The sequence below is a fragment of the Festucalex cinctus genome, chromosome 15 (assembly GCF_051991245.1).
Source record: "Festucalex cinctus isolate MCC-2025b chromosome 15, RoL_Fcin_1.0, whole genome shotgun sequence".
Lineage (NCBI taxonomy): Eukaryota > Metazoa > Chordata > Actinopteri > Syngnathiformes > Syngnathidae > Festucalex > Festucalex cinctus.
The window spans coordinates 5,807,501-5,816,943 of NC_135425.1; the positions used below are offsets into that span (position 1 = coordinate 5,807,501).

At 35.2% G+C, this 9,443-nt stretch overlaps 1 protein-coding gene across 1 annotated transcript in view; it reads left to right on the forward strand.

Moving 5' to 3' along the window:
• The window catches only part of minar2 (membrane integral NOTCH2 associated receptor 2), a 28,134-nt gene extending 23,236 nt beyond the window's left edge, over positions 1 to 4,898 (forward strand). Inside the window, exon 3 of the mRNA XM_077497685.1 lies at positions 1 to 4,898. This exon is cut by the window's left edge and continues 26 nt beyond it. Coding sequence (XP_077353811.1) covers positions 1 to 175 — 175 coding nt within the window. The 3' untranslated portion in view covers positions 176 to 4,898.
• Positions 4,899 to 9,443: the final 4,545 nt, after the last annotated feature.

A 9,443-nucleotide genomic window follows, 5' to 3' on the forward strand; every position in this document is an offset into this window, starting at 1 on the left:
CGACTTTTGGCTAGAAGATCTGTACACACCAGGATTTGATGTTTTATTGAAGAAAAAAGAAGCACAGCAGCGACGCAAAAGACTTCGCAGACTACTTTCTGTCATAGGTTTGTTTGTCAGTGTAGTTACTGTTATCATCATCATACCAGTTGTGGTGCTCGAGAAGAAAGTCTGACTGCTTTTTATACATTGGAAAGTTACGACACTAAATGGAACACCAATATGCATTCCAGAGTGCACACTTGCACACTGTTGGAATATAAAGGTGTTTTTGCTTCTTTTTTTTTTTTTTTTGGGTTGGTTGGGTTTATTGAACAGCAGCTTCTGACTACTGTGGAGTATGAATTGAATATATTAAAAAAAATGGTTTGATGTAAATAAATTATCATTGAATTTAAATAAAACCAAGTTCATAGTTTTTGGCACTAGACAAGTCAAAATTATGGTGAATTCAATTGAAATAGAAAGGGTGAATGAAAATAAATTCCTTGGAGTTATTATCGATGATAAATTATGTTGGAAGCCACACATAGAAACTGTTAAAAGGAAAATGTCAAAAATCATAGGGATACTCTATAAAAGTAAGGATGTTTTAAATATGAAATCATTATATATATTATATAGTTCATTATTATTACCATATTTGACCTATTGTGTGGAATTATGGGGAATGGCATATAAAACAAATACTAACACCGTTTTCAAATTGCAAAAGAAAGCTATAAGAATTATTAATGGATCAAAGTATACAGAGCCAACACATCCACTATTTATTAAATTAAATGCAATGAAATTTTTTGACTTGGTGAATTTTAAAATAGCACAAATAATGTATAAAGTTTATAACAATTTACTCTGCCACAGTACTCAGAAGTTATTTGAAATTAGACACAGTCCTTATGATATAAGGGGTACAAGTGTGTACAAAAAACCCAAAACAAGAACAAATATTAAGCAAAGGTGTGTATCTGTAAAAGGTGTTGATCTGTGGAATCATCTGGAAATTGCTCTGAAAAATTGTGACTCAATGCTGGAGTTTAAAAAAATGTTTAAAAGTAAAGTTCAAAAAAATTATCTATGTCAGACCAGTATATGAAAAATGTACATGTGAGTATGTGTAAGTGATCTGGATAGGTATTATGGTATATGTTTAGTAAATTTATGTATATATGTTTTTGGTAAATGTGAATATGTTAAGTGCACTTGTGTATATATATGTATATATAACTTGGGTTATATATATATCATTTATTATTTTATTATTATATTTTTTAATAATTAGTAAATTAAAATTGTATTAATAATGAAATAAGTTTAAATATATTTAGTAAAAGGGGTAGGACTAGATAAGTTTTTAACTTCTTCCTACTCCCTTTTGAACATGTAAGTTATGATTTTCTTCTATTTTGATTGTTGTTGTTTTTTGTTTTATCTCTGCTGTTCATCTGTTTATATGTTCAAAAAATAATAAAAGGAAAAAAAAACCATATAAACATAAATACATCACAAGTATAAAATACAACTTGAAGTTATAAAAAGGAGAAAAGAAGAAAGACAAAAATGTCAATAGTATCATAATTTACATGTTCAAAAGGAGTAGGAAGTACAAAAACTTATCTCGTCCTACTCCCTTATACTTCTATCATAATATACTAATAAATAGGGATGTAACGATATGCAAACATCACGATACGATATTATCATGATATGAAGCTCACGATACGATAATTATCACGATATTGTGGAGAGGTTGGCAATATTTAAAAATGGTCACAACATTGTAAAAATAAAATGAGCTCATACTAATAAAAAAACAAAAAAAAACGAACAATATTGTGCTTTTGTACATAACAGAAATGCATATAAACCACCTACAATCTCTAATAACACTTCATATTGAGGCACTAATGCACACACACATTGACTCGGTTCACAAGCATATTACATTCCCCTTCATCGACAATTAGTGTAGATTGGAAACATAGAAGGGCAAAACATGGCTTAAGAAAATTAAGTTGCACTAAAAAAGTAGCCACCAGAGGGTGTTAGAATTGCACAAATGGAACTCAACCTGACTTTTTTAACAGATGTGTTGTTTTTAAATATCGTGAACATGACGATATTGTGGCAGTTTTTATATCACGATATCAAGATTATCGATATCACGATTATTATCCCTACTAATAAATTGTTCTTACTAACATAAGAATGAAACAATAGAAAATAAACAAAACATGTCTGTCTTAAGTGAACAGATATACAGTTAGGCCCAAAAGTATTTCAACAGTGACACAAGTTTTGTTATTTTAGCTGTTGACAAAAACATATCCAGGATAGAATCATATAATCAATATAGAATTAAAGTGCAGACTCTCTGCTTTAGTGGCACGGTGGCCGAGTGGTTACCACGTCCGCCTCCCAGTTCTGAGGACTCTGGTTCGAGTCCAGGCTGCGGCCTTCCTGGGTGGAGTTTGTATGTTCTCCCCGTGCCCGGGTGGGTCTTCTCCGGGTACTCCGGTCTCCTCCCACTTTCCAAAGATGCATGGCAGGTTAATTGGGCGCTCCGAATTGTCCCTAGGTGTGCTTTGTGAGTGTGGATGGTTGTTCGTCTCTGTGTGCCCTGCGATTGGCTGGCAACCAGTCCAGGGTGTCCTCCGGCTACTGCCCAGAGCCAGCTGAGATAGGCGCCAGCACCCCCCGCGACCCTTGTGAGGAATAAGCGTTCAAGAAAATGGATGGATGGATGGATGAAGCAAATGTGTATTTCTGTTAAAGGGGTTCATTTGTGGAACAATTCTGAAATTGAACTTAAAAAAGGTGAATCATTTATCGTATTTAAAAAGAGGTTTAAAAAGATAATGATAGAAAAATATGTAAATCAGGCATAGGCCTAAATGTAAATACATTTGTGTGTACATGTATGTTTATATGTGTATGTACTAATTATGTCCGTGTCTGGGCATGTGCATGTGTGCCCACACATGTTCAATACTTAATGATTGGGAATTTATTGTATTGTATACAATAAAGAGCCTGGAGCCTGGACTCGAACCCGAGTCCTCAGAACTGGGAGGCGGACGTGCTCTAATCAACAGGGTTCGTATGGTCTTTAAAAAATAGAAAAAAGAAAGAAAAAATTGTGACTTAAATTTGTAAAAATTGGGTGCATGTCCAACATGGTTAAATCTTTAAACTAGACGTGCTCAAACAGACTCGAATAGCACCGCACTGATGTCAGAATAAGGAGTCCATCCATCCATCCATCCATCCATCCAACCATCCATCCTCTTAACCACTCCCTCCTCACAAGGGTCCCGGGAGTCGTATATCGAGAGTCTGGCCAACTGAAAACGCGGATGCCATGTTGTTACCCTCGGCCACAGGGCGGGGTGTGCGCTCAAGCGTGTAGAGCGCGAGCATGCTTATCATTTTGCACGCAAAATAACTCTCTTTCACAAACTAGGTGTACAGTTTATTAGTTTTATTTTTTCAACCTTTAATGTATTTGACAAGCCGATAATATAGGAATACACTGCATATATGATACAGGCTATTACTAGTATATGGCGTAATTTTTTTTACTGTACATGGATTTTGATTTGAGTTCACGTATAACAATGTGTTCAAAATAAATAAGAGATCTGATTACATGTATTTTATTTACTTTATCTCCTGTCTTTGGCTTTGAAGTGTCTTTGGTTCCTGATATAACAAGCAAGATACTTAATAATCAAGCCAATTTTTCATGGTACCAATGAATGTATTATAACAAGTTCAATATATGGTCCTAAACTTACATTTAAACATGATTTCAGTGTAACTGACAACCAAACGTCATATTTTCTTTTTAATTTTTTATCAATGGCTTTCAATTGTGCATGTACAATATTTCTAACTTTTATTTACAACACAAAATCCACAAGAACTCATTTCCGCATTATGGGCCCTGTTTTATCAAGTGTTATATCAAGAGTTAAAATAGATAATACTTTTAAGTCAATTCATTTTGTATATGCTTACAATTAAAATCAATTTTATTTATGTTTTCAATTATAACCCTTGATAAAGGCTGCATTTTTGCAGCCCCATCTACTTCAAATCACATTATTTTACTTTACTTTGCACAACAATTGTGTTATTTGCTTCCTAGTCCTCTCATTTGACTTCCACTTCCCACAGTTTCCTCCTCTGTGGATCTCTAGTGAACCGATGCATCATAATACCGCTGTCTGGTCGTTGTGAGCAACGCCATGCTGAGCAACAAGGCATGAGTGGAAACACCTATTGCAAAACAGTACAAAATCCCGGTGTCGGTACCAGATGTGATTGAGCTGCCAGATTGTATAGGGGTCGCCTGCAGATGACGTCACACTACAGGATTGTCCGGAAATTGTCCGTTTACAATTGTTCAAAATAACACAATTTATGGATTAAAATTGTAAAAACGTAAATAAACCTAAAAATATTAAAAAAATGTAACTGGAACGCTGAAACAAATTACATATATTGGCAAAAAGCGTGGTTATGCCCCTTTCAATTCCGCATTTCAAATAAAATTAGAGAACTTCATTTTAAAATACAACATAACATTTATCCATGCAATAACTCACTTTCAAAATTTACTGACATAGAAGATAAATGCACCTTCTGTGGAAATGTATCTGAAACTGTTTTACATTTATTTTATGATTGCCCTGTATCTTCAACTTTTTGGAGAGATTTTGAAAAGTACGTATGTGAGAAAAATGGTCATGTTATTACAATTGATCCTAAGGCTGTGATTACTAATTTTATGCATGATAATAAATTTTTAGCTTTTGGGATCAATCTTATGACCCTATTCAGCAAATTTTATTTGCATAAAGCAAGAGTTTCCAAATCCATCCCCAAGTTTCAGATTTTTCTGGTGGACTTTAATTTGTACATTGAATCCTTAAAGTTGACATGTAATAAGAAGAGTTTGTTTACATTGAAAACTCTTAGTGAATTATCTTTTGTTGACCTTAATTGATTTTTTTTGTGCCTTTTTTTTTTTTATTGTTTATTTTACTATTTTATTTTTTGTTGTCTTTCTTGTTTATGTATTGTTTTTTTTTTTTCATTATTGTGAATGTATGTAAGATGGAAACTTAGTTTTGATGTTTATTGCTGTGATTGTTAAATGCAAAGTTTCAATAAAAAAAAAATAATAAAAAGCTTCAGTTTGGTTTTTCTTAGCTGGTCACAAATAAATCACAATAACAAAAAAATCTTAATGATAATAGGAACACATTAACAATCTAAACTGACGATATTGATCACATCTGAGACAATTATTTTGTGTATTTATCATTTAGTCAATCTTATTTTATTATTTATTCAATATATTTTGTACTTATATTCTTAGGTTTATTTACGTTTTTACAATTTCAGTCTGTACATTTTGTTATTTAAATTACATCTTTAATATTTTCTTTCCAATGTTTGACGTCAACTGGATAATTTCCAGCCAATCCTGTAGCGGGACGTGTTCGGTTAGGCGACCCCGATACGATCTGGCACAGACTGGCAGCCCGATCACATCGAGTACAGACTTCTTTCTTTTAAGGATTCATTACAATGCTGTAAATCTAAAAAGGCTGTATGGCTTTATAATGACCTTTTCGTTTGACCCCATTGTTCTATGATGTGTTTATGTTGTCGGTTTTACTTTCCTGTTTTTGGTATCGCTCAGCTGTATGTTTCAATTTTTCTGTAAGCTTTGTTTGTTGATAAATAAATGTTTAATTTTTTTTTTTTTTTAAATCTAGTAGTACAGACACCGGCAGCCGGGTTAACAACATGGTGTCCTATGTCATGTGACCAGCAGTTGACCAATCACAGCGTAGAAGCTTTGAGGCGGCTGAACTCGACGGCTCTGGGAAATATGGTCTTGCATTGCCACCTATTGACCAAAGTGAGTACTTTTTGTTATATGGAGATGTATAGATTTAGCATTGGAAATATCTCAAAACTCTTGACAAAATAAATAAAACACACTACCGTGATTAGTGGGCATCCAGGCTGTTATACAGGTGCTCGTCAAAAAAATTGAATATCCTCAAAAAGTTGAATAATTTGCATAATTCCATTCAAAGTCAAACTCATCGGTTATAGATTCAGGACCCACAATCTAAGTGATTTCAAATATTTATTTGTTTATCTTTACAACATAAAGATAAAAATAATAATGTAAAGTTTACATTATTTGGGATTCCAGCTCATAAAACCCACAAAATCAGGATGCAAAAAAATAAAAAATAAAAAAAATAAAAAAAAAGAATACAGTGAAGAAGTCACCATGCATCCTTCCCAGTGTTTTGCATTGGGAAAAAAAAAGTTTGGATGGATGGATGGATGGTATTTTCAAAATTATTTGATCTGTCAGCTTTTTGTTTTGGGGTCTGGTGGCCCTCATTTTCCTCTTGATTGACTGCATTACAAGAGGAAAACGAGAGCCCACAATACAGTATTGATAATGCGTGTTTATAGCACGCGATATGTTATGATGATCACGTGACTGTCCAAACATAGCAATGCTGTACTCAATGCAAAAGTATTCACAAAAAAATCGTAATTGCTACAGACATTTTTTTTTTCAGGGAAGTGTTGAAATCAACAATTTCACAGAATCGCTGGTTAGTTTTGAATAAATCTTGTGTTGCTTTAAATGGCAATAACGTTATATGTGATCTCACTAGGCTGAACATGACATAATATTACATTTGTGGAATATGAGTTATGCAGAAAACAGGTGAGCTGTCATTGGTCATTGCCTGAGCAACTGTGATGTCATCTTCAGTCTACAGCAAGTGGCAAAATGGAACACATGATTCCGGCAAGATGGCGGAGTGAGCAGTCGCACTCTCTCGAGCTCTCGACATCGAACACGAATTGTTGCACAATTTATCTGCTGTGGTGGGAAAAATCATGGCTAAAGTTTAGCTGAAGAAGTTAACTGAGGACTTGTGCCGGAAAAGAAAGGAAAACGAACGAAATGCCAAAAAAGGCCGGTGTGAAACGTCAGAATGCTAGTGTCTCCAGCGAAGAAGCTAACGTTAGCTTTTTGACTAACGAACACGATTACTCCAGCAACGACATGGATTGTAATCTGCAAAAAAGTTTAGAAGAAGAATTCCCGGAACTGCCCGTGACTCCAAGTAAGCCCCCTTTACCGAAAAAGCCATCCTTGTTCATGAATAAAGATTCGGGGCTCAGTTCGGACGAAGCGGTGCGCACCTTGGCGAATCTCATAAACAACAGAAGCGACGCCCTGGAGAAAATGATCGGTTCTATACGAGGCGAGTTGAAGGTCCTAAATGAGAGAGTCGTACACGTGGAGAAGAGAGTGGAAAAGAACGAAAGTGTTGCGCTGAAAACCATAAGCCGGGTCAGCGAGCTTGAACGCTACAGTCGTAGATGGAACCTGCGACTCCAAGGTTTGCCAGAAGCAAGAGAAGAGGATGTTCGGGCTAGTGTGGCCAGGATTTGTCAAGCAATTCTACTGGAGGACGAGGAAATGGTTCCGGCTGCCATTGACGTCGCACACCGGGTGGGAAAGCATCGTCAAGACAACGCAAGACCCCGAGGAGTCATCGTCAGGCTCGTCTTTCGAAGATGCAGAGATGCGGTATGGAAAGCAGCAAAAAACAACTTCTATCTCCAGAACAAGGGTCTTCGTTTCACGGAAGATTTGACGCAGGTGGACAGAGAGAACAGACAGAAACTATGGCCCCTCATAAAGAAGGCTCGTGAGGAGGGAAAAACGGCCTACTTCGTGGGAGGAAGAGGTTTCGTGAATGGTTTGGAAATTTTTCCATAATATCTCCAATTTTGGAGTTTGTCCGACTGAGTGCCCTTAATCAGTCTATTTTTTCTTAGGAATTTTCTGCTTTGACTTATATATCTGTTTTTTTTTCTTCTTCTTCTTTTTTCCTTTCCCTGAAAGATTACTAATTCTTAAGTAGTTCTTTTATTTTAAATTTAGGGAGTATACATGATGATCCATGTATAATGTCTATGTTGGGGGGGAGGATGGGGATGAGGGAGAGAAGAAGCAAAAAATAAATAAATAAATAACTAGATAAATTAAAAATAATAATAATAATAAATAAAAAATAAAATAAAATAATAATAATAATAAAAAAAAATCTGAAGGAGGTACATGGGCACAGAGTTATATTGTTTTGTGCTTAGTTTAATTATTGGCTACGATGTTGATCTCGACAGTTCTTGCTAGTGGTTCACACTACAGTTTTTACCGAAACTTAGTTGGCTTTGGTTGTTTTCTTTTTTCTGTTTCTTGTTGTTGTGTCATGCTATCTTTTGTGTCTTTAAATGCCAGGGGGCTACATAGTAATATTAAGAGGAAAGCTCTTTTTCTGTTTGCAAAACAGTTCAACTCAGATTTTGGTTATTTTCAAGAATCTCACTCCACTGAGGAAGATACTAACTTTTGGAGGTCTCAATGGGGTAACACTATTTGGCTTGCCCATGGTACAAAGCATTCAGCTGGGGTAGCCTCCTTAAATAATAGGTTTAAGGGAAATGTTTTGACGACAGAATGTGATTCTGAGGGTCACTGCATTTGCCAAGTTATTGATCATAACGGCTCAATTTTCCTAATTTCAAATGTATATGGTTATAATTCAAAAAATGAAAATGTAAACCTTCTATTGTCCATTGAAGCTATATTGCTAGGTTGGCTGTCAAAATACCCGACTGCTATTGTTTTGATAGGTGGGGATTTCAACACTGTTTTGGATGGTGCTATAGATAGACTTCCACCTTCTCTACTAAGTGGTATAGACTCGTACTTAAGTGATTTTATGAACAGATTACATCTAAAAGATATATGGAGAGAAAAGAATTCTAATACCAGAATATATACTTGGAGTAATAAAACTGTCTCTAGGCAATCTCGATTAGATTTTTGGCTAATCTCTGATGAGGTAAATAAGGATAAGATTGAGGTACGTATCTGCCCAACGCCTTTGACTGACCATAGAGCTATATTCATTTCGGTGAATACCTCATCGGCTCACGGCCCGCATTACAGGTTGGTTATTGGAAACTTAATGGGTCACTGTTACAGAAAGATGAAGTGAAAAATAAGATAAAGGATTTGATTTCATTTTACTGGGGTAAAGCAAACGAGGAAAATAATTTTGGACGCAATTGGGAACTTTTAAAATATGAGATAGGAAAATCTCTAAGAAAGAGTGGTACTCAGTCAGTAAAAGCCAGGAAAGAGGAGAAATTGAAGATTATATCCTGTATAACGAACTTATCCGGCAAAAACCCTGACTCACTAACAGAAGAGGAAAAAGAAGAATTATCTATCGCACAGTTTAAACTTGATGATTTATATCGCCTCAAAGCAAAAGGGGCTTTCATTAGATCGCGCGCGAAATGGCTAGAAGAAG